General features: G+C 43.0%; 1 protein-coding gene across 1 annotated transcript in view; it reads left to right on the top strand.

Annotated features, from left to right (window-relative positions):
• Positions 1 to 4,276: 4,276 nt before the first annotated feature.
• PBX4 (PBX homeobox 4) overlaps positions 4,277 to 16,886 on the top strand; it is a 36,606-nt gene continuing 23,996 nt past the window's right edge. The window contains exon 1 of the mRNA XM_055003607.1: positions 4,277 to 4,627. Within this exon, the coding sequence (XP_054859582.1) occupies positions 4,443 to 4,627 (185 nt within the window). The 5' untranslated portion in view covers positions 4,277 to 4,442. The remainder of the gene's footprint in view (positions 4,628 to 16,886) is intronic.

The following is a 16,886-nucleotide window of genomic DNA, read 5'->3' as shown; positions in this document are numbered from 1 at the left end:
ACAGGTCCATCTAGGTATCTTGTTTTCCAGCGGATACGGCTGTAATAGCTCAGTGGCAGGACATACGCTTTTGCATGCAGGTTCAGTTGCTGACACTTCCAATTAATTAATTAATTAATTAATTAATTAAAATATTTATATCCCACATGCCACTCAAGGCAGCTTGCAATTCCCAATTTAAAATCAAACATAGTACAATAAAATTTGAATTAATCCCCTTCCCCAAGAAAAGTTTGTATCTTCTACATCTCATGAAAAGCCCTCATGAATAAAACAGCCTTGCAGGTCTCCTAAAAATTTCTACAGACTATGCCCTTCTGGCTTTTTCAGGGAGCCCCTTCTATACGGTGGGAAATAGTGTAGAAAAGGCAAGGGCTGTAGCAGATGCCAGGCAAGCTGTCTTGGGACAAGCAGTACTTGATAGCCTGATGACTTGAGGTGGTACATGGGAACACTTTCAAAGAGATGCTCCTTTAGGGTAGAGAGAGGTGAGTAAAAGGCTGTGAAGGGCTTTCAAGGTCATAACCAGCACCTTGAATTGGACTTGGAAACAAACAGGCAGGCCCTGTTGCTGTTTTAAAATAGATGTGTACCCATCAACTAACCACTGATAATAGTCAGTACTAGAAGCGAGCACGAACCGAAATATGAACCAGTTTGTCACAAAACAGACCAGTTCGTAGTTTGTGAACCAGCGGTTCGTCAGAGCCCATTTCTGATGAACCGTCACCAACTTTAGGCTGGTTCGTTTGGTTTGTTTTTCAGTTCATTGCCGCAGACAGCCTGGCACTGATCAATCAGTTTTCTAGGCAACAGGGGAGGGGCTTTTCTGCAGACCTTCTGCTGCCCTGGAAGTGACATTTCCACAAACCAAACAAACTGGTTCGCGAACCGAAGCAAGTTCGTGAAAGTTTGTAGTTCGTGAAATGTGATGAACCACGAACTGCGCAGTTCAGAATTTTCCCGGTTCGTGCCCACCTCTAGTTGGCATGTCCCATTCTGAACCAGCTGCAGTTTCTGGGTTATTGTCAAGGGCAGCCCCATGTAGAGTGTATTACAGTAGTCCAACCATTTCAAGCTGAAAGAAAAGAGAGAGTTGGCAAACTGAATGTAGATGCTAGAAGGCACTGCTGGCCACCACACCATCCTGCTTTTCAGACAGTAAGGCTGGGTCCATGTGCCCCCCAAGCTCTTAACCTACTCTGCAAATGCCCATGCCAGCCTGCACATATGGATCCAGATCCATCAGCCTTCTGGACTAGCAAAAGCTCCATCTTACTGGGATTTAAATTAAGCTTTTTCTCCCTTAGGTACTTAACTATAGCTTCAAAGCGCTGGGCTTGAGAGCCAGGGCAGATGCATCCAGAGGATGAGATACAGAACTGCAAATTATCTGCATATTAATGGCATCCATCCCAAAAGCTCCGGAAAATTTCATTCTGCAACTTTATACAAATATGGAAGAGTGTTCCAAATCTTATACCAAAATATTCATTGCATATATAATAATTGTCAAAGAACAATATCGAGCAATGAACTGATCAGTGTAAGGGTGAAAACTTTATTATGTTTATTATTTATTACTAAGCATTTATGCACACCCCAAATGTACCCTCAAAGAAGGGGAGGATAGATGCCAAACGTACCCTCCCGGGGGGAGGCGTTTGTTAGCCCTGCAACAATAAGAATTCAACTTTGGCATAACTTATTATATACTATCCCGCTATTAATGATTGTATAACTATTTGAAAACAGCAATTAGGAAATGTTTTGTGGAGCATTGTGCACCTTAAGAAATGTATACTGTATCAGAGCACTGTGCCCTTTAAGAAATGTGTGCTGATAGGATGAATTTTTGATGTACCACTTGTTTGTAGTCTGTTTGAAGATTCTTTGAGGGTATATTTGGCTTTATCTGGCATGATTCTTTGATAGTATATGTGAAATATTGAATTATATGATTCATGAGCCTAAATCCAGAGGAGTTAGCTGTGTTAGTCTGTAGTTGCAAAATAGTAAAGAGTCCAGTAGCACCTTTAAGACTAACCAACTTTATTATAGCATAAGCTTTCAAGAACCACAGTTCTCTTCATCAGATGCATCTGACAAAGAGAGCTGTGGTTCATGAGACAAAGAGAGCTGTGGTTCATGAGAACTATGATTCATGAGGTATATCTTTATATTACTAATTTATTATTAATTTTTATTTTTAACTTTGTCATTTATAGTCTGCCTTTCTCACTGAGATTCAAGGCGGATTACACAGTGTGAGATCAGTACAGTCAGTTTCAAGGACATTTCCATAAACAATGCCATAGGGTAAGTAAACACAATTTTACAGACATAGCATTAGTAAGAATCCAATACAGAGTTGAAAAAATATTGAAACATAACATAAGCTATTGTAAGGACTATATGAAGCACAAGTAGTTCATAGGAGCACATGTTTAAAACAACAGATAAGGCAACATAGTGGTAAAGTCTAAGTCCCCTAACTCATTAGCAAAGCATCCGAGAGTCCCTCCCTTCAATACAAAAGCCTTTTTGAATAATTTAACCAGTGTATTTAGATAATCACAGGGTTAGGTATCAATTTTCCCCAAGCCAGTTTGGTTAGGGATCCTGGAGGTATTTTGCCATCTTCCCGACATGGAGCAGGAGTCACTGGGGTGTGTGGGGGGAGAGAGTTGTGAATTTCCTGCATTGTGCAGGGGGTTGGGACTAGATGACCCTAGAGGTACCTTCCAATCCTATGATTCTCTACGATGGCAGTGTTGTTCTAGTTAGGACCCCCTGGAGGTTGGCAACCTCAGTTCACACAAAGCAATAGTTTCTAACGGGGAAGGTGGTTTTGCTAGGCGGCTTTATGAGGCAACCGTTTCCAGGGGGGGAGCTTTTCAGCTGAATGCGACAGTTGTGTGTGTGTGTTATGTGCTGTCAAGTCACCTCCGACCTATGGCAACCCTATGAATAAAAGATCCAGAGGAGTTAGGTGTGTTAGTCTGTAGTAGCAAAATAGTAGAGTCCAGTAGCACATTTAAGACTAACCAACTTTATTGTAGCATAAGCTTTTGAGAGCTGTGGCTCTGAGCAAATCTCTTAATGATAGGATGTTTTGGAGGTCTTTTATTCATAGTGAAGAGTCCAGTAGCACCTTTAAGACTAACCAACTTTATCGTAGCATATGCATATTGTAGCAATCTCATTGTAGGTCTTCCTCTTTTCCTACTGCCTTCCCCTTTTCCTAGCATTATTGACTTTTCCAGAGAATCGTCTTCTCATAATGTGACCAAACTACGACAGCCTGTTTTGTTGTTTTAGCTTCTTAGGGAGAATTCAGGGTTGATTTGATCTAGTGCCCACTTATTTGTCTTTTTGGCTGTCCATAATGTCCACAACACTCTCCCCCAGCATCACATTTCAAATGAATCAATTTTCTTCCTGTCAGCTTTCTTCACTGTCCAACTTTCACATCCATACATCGCAAAGTTCAAATCCCCACTCTGGCACAGAAACATGCCAGGCAACTTTGGGCCAGTCACAGCCTCTCAGCCTGACCTACCTCACAGGGTTGTTGTGAGGATAAAATGAAGGAGGGGAGAATTTTATGCCGCTTTGGGTCTCCCGCTCAATCCAGTGTGTGTGTTATGTGCTGTCACCTCCGACCCATGGCAACCCTATAAATGAAAGTCCTCCAAAATGTTAACAGATTTGCTCAGATCCTGCAAACTGGAGGATGTGGCTTCTTTGATCGAGTCCAGCCATCTCGTTTTAGGTCTTCCTCTTTTCCGACTGCCTTCCCCCTTTCCTGGCATTATTGACTTTTCCTTAGAATCTTGTCTTCTCATGATGCGACCGAAGTAGAACAGCCTCAGTTTGGTCGTTTTAGCTTCTTGGGGAGAATTCAGGCCTGATTTGATCTAGCGCCCACTTCGTTGTCTTCCTCATAACGCGCCAGTTAGCAGGAAGACGTTAGAAGTGGAAACTGGAGGGGGGGGGAGAGAGAGAGAGAAGAGCGGCCGTTGGAACCGTTGGAGGCGAACGACAGTTTGAATCTGCGCCCAAACCGTTGGAGAGGGGGAGGGGCGGGAGGGAGCGGAGCGAGAGGAACTTTCGCGCCTCCTCCCTGTGGCGACTGAGGGGAGGCCTGGAAGAGGAGGGAGGGAAGGAGGGAGGGGCGGAGTCAACTCCCTCCCGGCCCCGCCCCCTCGCCTGAAGGCGGCGGTTGTGACGCGGCGGCGGCGGCGAGCGGGGCTTTGTCACAGGAGGGGGCGGGCCCGGGCGGCCGCGCGCGGGGCCAGGGGGCGGAGCCGGCGCGGGCGAGGGGCGCCGGGCCGCGCGGGGTGGATGCGCGCGTGTGAGGCGGGCAGAGGCCAGAGGGGCGCCCGCCGTGCGTCGCCCCCCGCGCTCCAGGCGGCTCCCTCGCCGCGCCCGCCCTCGCCATGGAGGAGGCGGCCCGGCTGCTGGCGGGGCTCCAGCCCCCCGCCGGGGACCCCCCGCCCCACCGCCTCCAAGCGCCGCCGGGCCCGCCTCAGCCTCAGGCCGGCCCGGGGCTCCAGGACACGGGGGACATCTTGCAGCAGATCATGGCCATCACCGACCAGAGCCTGGACGAGGCGCAGGCCAGGTGAGAGCGGCCGAGCGGCGGTGCGTTGGGACGGCGCTGGGCCCTCTTGACCCGCCTTCACCTGGGCTTGGGGGTGCGCTTAGGAAGCCAGCGAGGCCTCGCAGCTGGGCTGGGGGGCGTTGAGCGTTGAGCCCTTGGGAGCCACTGGGCTGTGGCCCGGGCCTCCTCTGGACTTGGGGGTGGAGGCTGTGCCCTGGGATCCAGCGGTGCCTCCCTAAACAAAAGGATTTCTGGAGGGCCGGGTTGCCAGCTCCAGGTTGGGAAGTTCCTGGAGATTTTGAGGGTGGAGCCTGAAGAGGGCAGAGTTGGCGGTGCAGTGTGGGGTATAATGCTGGAGAGTCTCCAAAAGCAGCCATTTTCTCTGGGGGAAACTGACTTCTGCGGCCTGGAAATCAGGTCGCGTTCCAGGAGGTTTCCAGCCCCCACCTGGAGGTTGGCAGCTCTAATTTAGGCCCTGAGCGCCTGGCCTCTGTGCGCAACATGAGCACCCTTTCACACACCACGCTAAGCCAGATTTGGATCTGCCACCAGGTGAGCCAGTCTTCCCTCCCTGCTGAGTGTACCTGCATGCTACATGTGTTTGTAAACACATCATACTCTGATGTAGATGTACTGTTTCTACATCTGACACCGAAAAGCAGGACTGTGCCGGAAGAGCTGGAGTCTTTTGACCCTGGAAATTCATCTTGGTTTATAGTTTGAAGAGAGGGCCTCTGAGCCTTGGTATATGATGAGGGTCCTCTATTGTAGTACGATAGTAGGGAGTACATGATGTTAGGGTGACTTAAGGGCTGCTAAATTTTAACCCACTTGGTCCCAGATCCATGAGATGCCCAAAATGGTGTGTGAATTAGTTTACTGGGCAAGGTGTTAAGTAATCAGGAGTAAGTAAAATGGCCCTATGTAAAAAAGAAATCTTTTTTCTTTGTGGAAAGTGTCAGGGGTAGATGCAAACTGTACTTGGAGGTGTGATACTCCAAGGTGTAGGGGGGATTGGTCTCTCAAGCCCATTGTCCATTCATGCAGGTGCATTGATTAGAATAAGATGGTCTTGGAGGAACCAGTTGAGAGAAAAAATGGTTTTGCTATTGCATAAGAACCGTGGCCAATACCTTTGGGGTGGGCACAGGTGGTACGAGGCATTCATCTGAAGCATTAACAGTGATGTAAAGTAATGAGCAAGAGCAGGTGTCTACATGAATCTGGAATTCAGTCAACGAATCCTTAAATTGTGCATGGGGGGTTGCTTGTGATTTCTGTCAGTGACATAAATCTGGGCTAGGAATTGAGGCTGCCTACTGATTATTGTAGTATTTGTATTCTTCTGTGGTTTGGTGTTCGATGATGTTTAATTAAGGAAGAGGCTTGATAGGGCGGAGGGCTGTGGTGAAATTACAGCTACAATGGACAGTTGTCACATGAACTAGTTGAACAATCCTTCCCAAAAAATGAGTTTTGGTTAGTGTTGCACTGGGCAAACATTACGTTGGACATATAGTTGGTCTAATAAAGTGAATTGTAATGAAACATTTGAGAGTTGTCTCGTATGTTTTATATCTTTCCTTACTTTGACTTCAGGCTTCTCTTGTTCTAGGAGCTACACAGCATGCTGCTACAATTGCAGAAGGCTTACTGTGTTCTAGCACCATGACTGTAAAAAACGTATTTTTCAGAACTGTTGATTCCAGTGGGGCTTACATCCATGTTAAAAATTAGGGCTAATTTGGAACGCTTCTGGTAAAGACATGGCATTTGTAGACAGTGGGCTAGGAGAGCTTTAGCCTTTAGGATGCCAGGTTATCTCTTTTTAGTTCCTGCTCCTCACAAAGTTGGTACACTAAGAATACGGATTGGATGTAGTTGTATGGTGACCTGTCATATAAGCCTTCAGAAGTCACTAGCCACCAAACACCTTGTGCACCACAGGTTTATATGAGTCATCTTGAGCCTTAAAAAAAAGATGAAAATAGAAAACTAATTTCCTGTAAGATTGCCTGAAGATGATCCATACTTTCTTGTATATGATCAGGCAGGGTGCTAATTACAGATGCTATGGTGCTGTATGCTGAATAGGTCACATGGCTTCATCATGAACCCTTGCTAACCACCCTGCTATGGAGTTGCCCATAATAGATGTGGGCTGAGTTGTAAGCTGGACATTGGTTGAAGCTACTAGGTAGTACTTCAGCACATGTAAACTTTTCACAGACTTTGACTGTGAAAATTCATCCTCTTTCCAATGACATTAGGTATAGGTTATCAGTTAATTTGCCAGTAACTTTTGTGATTTTATTGCAATTATTATTTGTATATTGATTTTAGTTTTTGTTTTTATCAATTTTAACTGTTCACCGCCCAGAGCCCCTGGGATGGGCGGTATATAAATTGAATAAATAAATAAATAATAAATAAATAATTCGAATCAAATGTTGGATGTCCATTTACTAGTTGCAGGAAATGAGGATATTACTAGCTCAGACTTGAATGTTTCTTGGTACTATATATGGATAAAATGAACTTGCTGTTAAGTTGTACCTAAGTTATGACTTGAAGCTGTCATTCAAAATTTCTTCTTGGGTGACATACATATATTGGACAGTTTTGGCAGTGTTCATATGAGTAACCAGTTAAATAAACCCAGAATATCGTTTTACCTGAGTTAAAAATGAGTAAGGCGCATAAGTGTGGATTCTATTTACAGAGGATTTCATTCCTTGCCTTCGCTAGAAAGCAAAATAGAGAACTTGAGGGTATCCTTATGTAACTTCAATGAAAATAATCCTACTTTGGAGAGTTGGAGGGCGGAATTGGGGAAGGTGCACCTGTATATATAAGAGTACATAGCGAATACAGAAGCAAAGCACCTGCTCCTTAAATAATCCCCCTAACATTAAAGAACAAACCAAAAAAGGAGGGGTTTCCAAAAACAGCAACCACAAGAAGGGATACACCCTAGGAAACCCAAAATACACTACCAGGTGTGTACTTAAAGTGCAAATGCTCCGTCATATATATCACAATATACAGTACAAATTACAAAAATCATATATCTTCAGAGTTAATTGTCAAAACAGTTAACAGTAGGATGCCAAATCAGTTAACAGTAGAATGCTAAGTCCGATATAAGTCTACAGTCTTTTTTGGGTAGCAAGAAAAGTCCACAATTCCTTGAAACCTTAAGTATTAACTCCTATAGGTAAATGCAAGGTGAACGGCAATGGAGATCAGCAAACATCTTCCATGTGAAGCTCCAGCAAGCCAAAGACTCCAGTCAGTTGGCAACGAGCCTGCCAGCTAATAGTTCTGCTCCTTTCGATATTTCTTCGTCCCAGCCAATATTCATGCCGTAAATTAAATTTAAAGCATGGATATTGCTCTTAACTGTTTTGACAATTAACTCTGAAGATATATGATTTTTGTAATTCGTACTGTATATTGTGATATATATGATGGAGCACTTGATATATATGATGGAGCATTTAATTACAGTGGTTGATAGCACACACCTGGTAGTGTATTTTGGGTTTCCTAGGGTGTATCCCTTCTTGTGGTTGCCCTTAAATAATCCCTACAGAAATACCTAAAGCTGTCTACTCATAGGAAGAAGTCATTGGCCAAAATCCAGTTGAGAATTATATGCACTTAAGCCCACTGAAATCATTAGACTTGCTTTGCCTAATTCTCTCTTAAATCATGGCCTTGATAGTACAAGGAATCTAAACATTTGTGCCAAAATAATGGCCCTGTATTTGTAATGCCTCTATTTATTATATTTTTTCAGCCAAAAGTTGGCTTCCAAAATGGGTCACAAGATTCCAGATGTCACAAAATAGAACTTCGAAATGTTCCTTGGGGAGGAGTTTCACATCTGAACTAGAACCTGGCCCGGCTACTTCCTGCCCTCCCGCTAATGGTGCTGTTTCTGGAAGCAGAAGAGAGGGGGCTTTCAGCTCGAGTTGGATCCAGGCGCAATGGAGAGGAATTCTCTAGTATTAGTATAGCTGTCCATGTGACCTCACCTAACTAACTCTTTAGCACAGGGCTGCAGATTGGAAATGTCACTCACTGGGAGGCAAACAATGTCAACATGCTCCATACTGAATTTTCGAATACGAAATCTGTACATGGTCCGGCTCACCGAGATCGACAAAATATTTAACCCAGGTATTCAGAGGCAGCATTCTGGGCCTCCATAACTTAAATAACTACAGAAATAGGAAACAATCTGCTTGGCCTAAAAATTGGGAGCATTGTATTTCAGGGCTGCCCGTCAGAATTCTATGTGAAAATGTTTTCTAGAATACGCTTAGAAAATTGACGCTAGGTTGATGCTAGCTTGAATAATATATCCTGTTTCAACAGAAGCATGGCGTCTTCTGTTGTGCTTCTCACAGAACTGAAATTAGTTACAGAACGTAACAAACATAACAGAGGAAGAAATAACAGCATAGTTGGAGTTACTCCTCTTTCATGTGGTGTATTTAGTTGAGAAACAATCTTTTGGTATGGGTTACAATCGAAAGCATTGTTCAAAGTGAAGGCCTAACACTTCCTGTTGGTAGTTTTGCTTGTTTAGAGGGTTTTTTGCCCTTGAGTGATGAAGAGCAAAGCCAGATGAAACTCTGGGTTTGGTGCTCCTGGGTTTTTTTAAATCTTTTAAATACCTGGTCACTGGACCCAATTTTAGAACAGGACTGTTGGGGGGGGGGGTAAAGGAGGAGGCCATTTCCCTTAACCAAAATAACTATGCAGGACTGCAGTTTGTCCCTTGGATCAAGTCAGCACAAAGGATGACTTAAATCCCAACCTTGTCCCAGTTTGAATCAATGTCATTCACACAAGCTGTCAAAAATAAATTTTTAAAAAATGGACGTACCATGCATGGAATGTCTGGCAGCTTCTCTGATTTGTCCCTCCTTCAAGCAGATGCGACGGAAAGTTTTCCAGGGTTTCATATTAAGTATGGTCAACCTTTGTTACTATTGCCAAATTTTATTTGAAAACGTCAGGGCAGCTGCACTCTTTATGCAACAAATGATTGGGATAGTGATGTTCTGTGCTGTAAACACAGCACAGCTGGATGACTCTGTCATGTAAACATTCAGAGATACATGGGTGTTTGAAGATACATGTACGCATCCATATGTCATTCATGTTTTATGGATTTGCCAGTGTACATGCTGTTTGATATACAAAGACTGGTGTTTTATGTAGCAGTTAACCTGTGCATGCAGAACGCAGGATTGGCTGCAAGAGCCATTGCACAGGTGCAGCATCGTGAATCATCGTGAGATACTTATGCAGCAAGATATCAATATGCAGCACTAGTGCAGGAACGTAAGCGTGATGCATGAATGCTATCTGGGCAGAGTCTTATCCTCAAATCTGAAGGGAAGGCATTCCTTCTTGGTTGCGAAAGAAGGTCTGCTTCATTTGCCAGAATGCTTAGGCCTGAATTTTTGTAGCTCTTGGCAGATATGTGTATGAAACCTGATCCAAACATGTGCTCTGACTACATACTGAAAGTCTCGTTATCTGAATGTAGGACAAAGACCATGCATCACATGAGGTGCAAGGTAGATAAAAGTAGATGACTTTTTACAAAATTGATCTTTAAAATGTTGATCAGTTTTTTAGAAATATTGCAGCTGCTGCAGTGTCCCCTTTAAAAACTGGTTTGAAATGAAATCTGAATCTCATACAAATGTATAGTCCGTTAAAGCTGGATTTATAATGATCTTATGAAGGCTGCCTTTTTTTTTATAAAAGGAAAAAATAGAGTCTGGACAACCAAGGAAGTTAGCACTAGTTCATGGACATATTATGGCTTGCTACTAGGAACTAGAGACTAGCTGGCGACTCCAGGTGTCATCTATTGGGAAACCTTTTGCTTCCATTTTTTACGTGATCACTGCAGTTGATTCAGAACTGTTATTGAAAATGACTGTATCCATCAAAAAACATTGTTTACCCTCCATTTCTTTGATGTCTGATCAGTCATTTTCACTAGCCCTTGCTTCTGCTTAAGATTGTGTGCTTTTTTGAGGGGCAGGGCAGGATAAATGTAAAGAGATGGTAAAAGTTAAAACAGATGGGAACACTGAAAAAAACAAAGCGCTTCCTAGTGTTGATTGCAACCTGCACCTCTACAGAAACCAATTTTGGCTGAAAGTAGTATGAGAGACCCTATTTGTTGTCAGGAGCATTATTCAAAACTAAGCAACGCATTGCATATATTTTTTTCAAAGTAGTTTAAATATGAGAAGCGGGTCTACTCAGCAGTTAATCCCATGCTATTCTATGGGGCATCTTCCCAGAAAAGTGTCTTTAGAATGCCGCCATAATGTACTCTCTGAAGTTTATAAAGGCTCTATTCAGTTTTAAATCAGTATGTTTTACGGTTAGTGCGACAATTTACTGCACACTTTTACTTGGAATGTCTCTAAATAATGAACGGGGAAGATGGGATTTAAATTGCCTTAATTTGAATTGGTTCGTCCTGATTTGGTGTTCTGTTCTGCTTAGGTTGGTTGCCATATCAGGTTTGTGCAATTCGGTGCTGAAACAAAAAAGAAAAGAAACACTTCGGCCTCTTTTTGTTATTACCCCTTGTCTGTCGGTATCCATTGTACTGATACAGGGGTAGGCCATCTCCACCTACCCATTTGGCAGCATTATTGCCTCTTTTAATAGAACAGACCTTATCTGCTGTCAACCTGGGTCAAGGTGACCCAGAATGGTTTTGATAGCAGTCCCCGCCCGTATATATAAAATGATACTGCTTACAGAAGTGCTGGCATAATGGACCTTTTCTGCCTGCCAGAGTAAATAAAGTTATGTAATATATCTGGAGCTTTGTATGGCTTTCTGCAGGCTACAAGAACAGGCTGCCGTCTTATAACACTGTGCCACTTTCAAGGAGCGAGGTGTTTCTGAAAGCAGACAATTTGTGCCATACTGGAGTACGGCTGCTGTGAGTTGTGGAATACGAACAGCAGGGAATGATCCCATGATCTACTTGTGAGTTAGGTTATTTCTCCTAAAAATGAATATCGGTCTTCCAGAATGGCAGACACCTAAGTGAACTGAAACACAAGTTCACCCCAAAATATGATGTTCCAAAAGCTAGTATTATGTAAAGTGATAGCGCATTAAATTCAGCAAAAGTTATAGATAAATTGAGCCTCTGTTTTAAGGTGTTATCATCCAGCTGCATAATGTTTAAAATAAAAACTCATGTTTAACGAGCCTCGGTTGCTATGAGTAATAAAGGATTTACCTCCTGCAGAATTTTTGGGCTATGGTAATTGTGAGAGTTCATGTATTTTTGGAACAGCATTGACCTAAAAGTAAGCCAGGTATTAAAGTTTGATGCCATCACTGAGAGCCAAGCTACAAGTGATGCCTTACACAGGTTGGACACTTGTCAGCTTACCTCAAGTTTTGATGGGAAATGTAGGCGTCCTGGTTTTACAGCTTGGCTCTCCATTACAGCTGCAAGACCAGGATGTGCCTACATTTCCCATCAAAACTTGAGGGGAGGTGACAAGGGTCCAACCTGTGTCAGGCATCACTTGTAGCGTGGCTCTGAGTATAGCAGTTCTAACAACTTCTGGAGTGTTTCTTTCATACATTTCAATTCTATTCATTGCAAAATCATTATTGACAAACGCTGTTTTCATTTTATGAAATTGTTGATGCCTTCTTAGGGTATTAGGATTTAGTATACAAAGTCCAAAATGTGGTTTATCAGACATTTTTTAGGATACTGGCTTTTGAAATTACCTTCTATTTTAGGTGGAATAGATGTGTACCAGTGCAGTTAGAGACGCAACCTTTTACATTTGTGTTTTCGGATACATATGTTGAGCATTTCACATCTTGTCTTCTACAAGACCGTGTTGAGGAGGGGAGAACACAAAGGTACAGGAAGAGACGGTGGAGGCAGAAGAACTCCCAGTTTAGGCGAGGAGAGGCACCCTGCTCAGTAAGAAGATTACACACATAATCTGGTTTTAATGCAAAGAGAATTATAGTGCCCCCCAGTGTCCTCGCATGCTGAGCTGCCTTTACTCCAACAGTCCTCAGTGTTCGGGGACCGTTCAGAAAAATCAGGCCGTAAAGTTTTTTTGGGACTGTACCAATTCATGCTGCTGTTGGATAGTTGTGTGCTTCAATGGGTATGAACAATCCAGAAAACGTTTCTGCGCATCAAAAATACAGAATGCTAGAGAAAGCTAGATTGAATCCATCACCCTGCCATTTTAGTTTCGTACATATACGAAGTCTGTTCCCCAGATTTCAAATATGTCATCTCTGATCTGCAAACTGAAGTGGTATAGTCTAGGAAAAAAACTTTACCTCTTGACTGCGATTGTATAGACGGACTTCCATACAGCTGTTCTGCATATTCTACGGAATGAAATAGGCCTGGGATGTATAGAACTCTTGAGTGTACCACTTCAGAATGATTCTGCGTATATGAGAATCTATCTTTAAACGCTCTCCCGTTTTAAAAAGCTCACTGCATGTTGTGCACTATCATACTAGGGGCAGGAGATCTGTATACATTTTTCTTCTTGATGAGTTAATTTGGTACATTTAGGAAACTTCATGTATAACCCCTACCTGCTGAAATGGTATGTTCCAGATTTCATTCTGCATGTATATAGATTGGCTGTCTGAGCTGCATTGACTTTGGAGTAATACAATACCACGTCGTTACAGGCTCTAACAGTTTGGGTTCACAGCTTAAGAGAAGCTTCAGTTCAAAGCTGCAGCGCACCATGTCTTGCAAAGTTGTGCAGAGGCAGTTTTTATAAAAGAAGGTGATGGGATCATGACCAAGATTGCTAAACTCATTAGAGATTTCTCTCATACATGCACATCTACCCACACCCCAGAGCACACCTAATGATACAACAGCATTGTATCATAAACTATGTTAACTTGCAGACATATGCAACTCTGAGCAATGGGTCTTTTTATTGCCGGAGGTGCAATTGCTAGCTGGGGAGGGGGTACACTTAATCCTTTCCTTGTTCCAAATTCCCTCTCCCAGTAGCAGCTCCCCACCCCCCCAATGGTATTTAAAAACGTATGTCATGTTAAACCCTGTGAGGGTGAAGGAAGGAAAGAATCCACCAAGAGGAATGAAGCTGGGACAGGGTTAAAGGTTCCTTCTCCCTTGTCAGTTCTTCACAGTCAGTTGTGCCCGCCAAAGCAGCTTAACGGGGGGGGGGGGCGGGGGGGGAAGCTAGTCGGTTATAATTACATACGTTCATGTGTAACATGTAATTTGACCCTTAATGTAGAACAAAGGCGCAATGTTACGTCCTCCAGTGCATAATTACTCATGTGGAATATGGAAGAGGCCAATGTTACCATTTCCATCAAATAGATTAGGCAAATTCTTAGTGGAAAGAGCATCAAACAGTTGTGGTCAGAAGACAATTATGTGATCAAGAAGGCCCTGAGTATCTTGGATTTCCTGGGGTTGGACATTGGCAAAGTGATATTTCAACTTAGAATTGCCCTGTCTCTTTTCTAGCTCTCTTCTTTTAATGCATTTTGCAATTGCTTATTATTGGAGGACTGTATGGCTACTGGTTTGACTCGGAATGCCGTTGCCCAGTCACCTTACGGCTTTCAGACTACTCTGCAAACCCTTGGGGATCCTTTCTAGGAAGTTTCTTATGAAAAGTCAGTAATGGATCAGGCATCTTCAGCAGACACCTCCCTGTGGATTTTTCCCACAGAAGATTGCAAGGTATATACTTTTTGAGCATACTTTCAGTTCATGGAAATTTCCCAGTGAGGCTTATTGAGCCTGGCCTGAATGCCAAGTGTACCCAATAACATGTCCACAAATCCTAAGGTGGGTGTCTTAGTAGAAATTCAGGGTTCTGCAGCACGCGAATTGTTATCTTTAAAGTAAGAAGCTAAAGGGCACTGCAGTAAGCTGTTCTCATAATAGGTTAGTATTTGTGTTTGGAGGCAGAGTTCTCAGAGTTTTGGATGGGCAGAGTGGAGCAGTGGCATTTTCCTAATACTATACTATATTCGTTCTGCCATGGGATGATCATGGTGAGTTAACCTTTTCAAAGGGTTATCCCTTGTAGGTTCTATGCAAAACTGGCTAAGGGGGGTTTCTAGTTAAAACTGTAAAACACAATGTGTTGGAAATGCTGCTTTTTTTGGATATAAATGTTAGGTTCTGAAGAACTGCGCTTTATTGTGCTAGTTAATCCGGAGGAGCCGGTAATAAAATGTCAAGTGGTAGCTGGTGGAATAAAATTGTGTACTTTTTTTTCGAATCTGCCAATGAAGAAAAGGATTCAAGAAATTTATGAGGCTTCACTACTAATCAGAGGAACGAGTTGAGGACAGCATGTTCTGTGTTTTCCACCCATGCAAATAGAGAACCTGCATTTTCTCTGGGGACTGTTGGATTTCGAGGCTGACGAACGTCCTGGCTGTGGAGTTCACCCGAGAATAGAGCGTTCTTTGAGATCGTGCAGAAGTTGACGTCTACCAGGTGGAGCGAGGTGCTTTGTGAGGCATTTTCGAGAATTGAATGTTATCTGCAACTGCACTTTTGTTTGTTGTGAGATGAGACCAATGGATGCTTTGCCTCTCTTCTTGGCTTACTCTACCCATGGGCTGCTTTTGTTAGGGTAGACATATATCTCTTCCAGATAACCCATTTTGAACCCATGCTCAGTATAGATTGAAGGTTTTTTTAAAAACTTTTTTACCACTAATGAATTTATTTTCTAGACTGGTATTGGCTTCTAAGGAAAATGTGTTGTATTGAGACTTTACATATAACTTGACAACTGGCACATTTTTGATGTACAGGTGGCATACTGGGCTTTTAAACATTTGCACAAAGATCCTAATCATAATGTTTTTTTACAGTCTGCGGCCCAACTGCAGTAATGGTAGAACTCATTGACCCACAGAGTTTAATTTCTGGTTTCTTTTTTTAGGAACGATACAATAAGAAAAATCAATGGTTGCTTGTTGCTTTGGAAGAAACCCTTCATCTATGTATGGTCTAAAAGCTTGTAAGATGGATGTTAGAAAATGCCACGTATGTTATTTTGTCACCTCTGGAGAGGAGAGAGTATAGGATATTTTACAGTGCAATTCTATGCTGAGTTACTCCAGCCCTTTACAATCAGTGGTCTTAGACTGGAGTGACTTTGCATTGGATTGTATTTCCTAATTAAGTAAAAGACCCAGCTATGTGTTGTGATCTGCCAAGAGAATGAAGTCTAAAAAGATTTGGTCAACTCCTTTTAGAACGCCTCGTGAACTGAACAAAAATGAGAGTGTAGGAAACTATGACCGCATTGATGTTGTATTGTCGAAGGCTTTCACGGCCGGAGAACAATGGCTGTTGTGGGTTTTCCGGGCTGTATTGCCGTGGTCTTGGCATTGTAGTTCCTGACGTTTCGCCAGCAGCTGTGGCTGACATCTTCAGAGGTGTAGAGATCTCTGTCTTTTGGTGCTACACCTCTGAAGATGTCAGCCACAGCTGCTGGCGAAACGTCAGGAACTACAATGCCAAGACCACGGCAATACAGCCCAGAAAACCCACAACAACCATCGCATTGATGTTTCTTGCTGTTGGAAAGTATGTACATAACAATCACAGCAAAATCTTTTTCATAAATGGCAGCTGAAGTGATTTAAAGAACGTGTTCTTTCTGTAGTATATGTGAACAATATTTTGCATTGAGTTGTACTCATAGTGTAGTCCAGTCTGTGGGGCAACACTGCCGTTTCGCCCGGAGTTGCCGCGTAAGTACTTTTGCTCCAAATACTTTGTTCTAAATCTTCCCTGCACTTACGTGAAACATATTGTGCGTATAGTATAGGACTTTAGGTAATAATTGTCTAGAGCAGTTGACTGTTTCCTGTGTAGTGTGGTGGTTGAGAGGTGTACTGAGTTTGTAGCCTGTCCCTAATAATGGGACACACATACCATTGTCCACAGAAATTAGTGCTGTTTAGGAGGATAAGGGAGATGACTTGTCAGTCACTGCCATCTACAGTCTATCACGGGGCTGTTTTTGTGCATCTGAGGTGGCGATGCGCGCTCTTTCCTGTGGTTGAGAATGCTCTTGGGCTAGACAGTCCTGAGCTAGGGGACCAATAGTCTGTATGCCTCCGTATACGGCAGCTTCATATGTTTGTAAGCTCCATATGTCTCAAGGATGTAGGGCTGAAAACGTGTATGCATAATACTTTT

Source organism: Eublepharis macularius, chromosome 19, assembly GCF_028583425.1.
Source record: "Eublepharis macularius isolate TG4126 chromosome 19, MPM_Emac_v1.0, whole genome shotgun sequence".
Taxonomy (NCBI): domain Eukaryota; kingdom Metazoa; phylum Chordata; class Lepidosauria; order Squamata; family Eublepharidae; genus Eublepharis; species Eublepharis macularius.
Note: the sequence above shows the minus strand (reverse complement) of the source record. Positions and strands in the feature narration are given on the sequence as shown.